Source organism: Penaeus monodon, chromosome 32 (genome assembly GCF_015228065.2).
Source record: "Penaeus monodon isolate SGIC_2016 chromosome 32, NSTDA_Pmon_1, whole genome shotgun sequence".
NCBI classification, from domain to species: domain Eukaryota; kingdom Metazoa; phylum Arthropoda; class Malacostraca; order Decapoda; family Penaeidae; genus Penaeus; species Penaeus monodon.
The window spans coordinates 6,113,520-6,114,401 of record NC_051417.1 but is presented as its reverse complement, the minus strand read 5'-3'; the positions used below and the strand labels follow the sequence as shown (position 1 = coordinate 6,114,401).

At 45.4% G+C, this 882-nt stretch overlaps 1 protein-coding gene across 1 annotated transcript in view; it reads left to right on the top strand.

The window, feature by feature from the left end:
• Positions 1–882, top strand: part of LOC119593391 (hippocampus abundant transcript-like protein 1) — a gene marked incomplete at its 5' end in the record, with an annotated part of 103,114 nt that overhangs the window by 94,739 nt on the left and 7,493 nt on the right. The window contains 2 exon segments of the mRNA XM_037942321.1: positions 158–285; positions 553–730. Of these exon segments, the coding sequence (XP_037798249.1) occupies positions 158–285; positions 553–730 (306 nt within the window).

Sequence of the window (882 nt, the reverse complement as noted above, 5' to 3'; positions counted from 1 at the left end):
TCGGTAGCATTAGTTATTCGTAGTTTTAAAACACTGCATTCCTTTGCGCCTATTTGGAAGTCTACATTTTTACTCCAAACGTTTATTTGTTTACTTATAATCTAACAACAACAATAACAAGGGAAAACCTTTTAACAACCGTACTCTTCTTTCGCAGGGTTTGTTGTCATTCCTGAGTGCCCCCCTGATCGGCGCCTTGTCTGACCTGTGGGGTCGCAAGTTCTTCCTGTTCATCACCGTGTTCTTTACATGTCTGCCCATCCCGTTCATGAAGATCAACACATGGTAAGGGTTTCTCGTTCGGATTCTTTTCCATTCTGGCTAAATGTCTGTTTGATGTGTGACTGATTATATTGTTTTGAGTTTATGGAACGTAATTGTGATGTTACTGATTTTGTGAGTATGATAGGGATACGTTTTAGTAAATGGAAATCTTCCATTTGTATATTATATTAGGTAGTTGTCAAAAAAAAATTATCTTCCGGTCGTTTGTATTTTACTCGAATTGTCGTCCCATTTAGACACTTAATTGACCGTCCTTTATTCCCCCAGGTGGTATTTCGCCCTCATCAGCATGTCGGGGGTGTTCGCCGTCACATTCAGCATCGTGTTCGCCTACGTGGCCGACGTGACCGACGAGGCCGACCGCAGTAGTGCCTACGGCCTGGTCTCGGCCACGTTCGCCGCCAGCCTCGTCACCTCCCCGGCGCTCGGGGCGTACCTGGGCTCTGTAAGTTTCGGGAGGTGGAGAGGAGTCAGAAGAGAGGAGATTGGGAATGGAATGGAAGGAAAAGGAGTGGGATGGAGGATGGGGAGGAGAGGAAGAAAAGAAAATGAAAGGAGGAAAGATTTGGGGGGGAAAGGAGAGATATTCATTTTTAG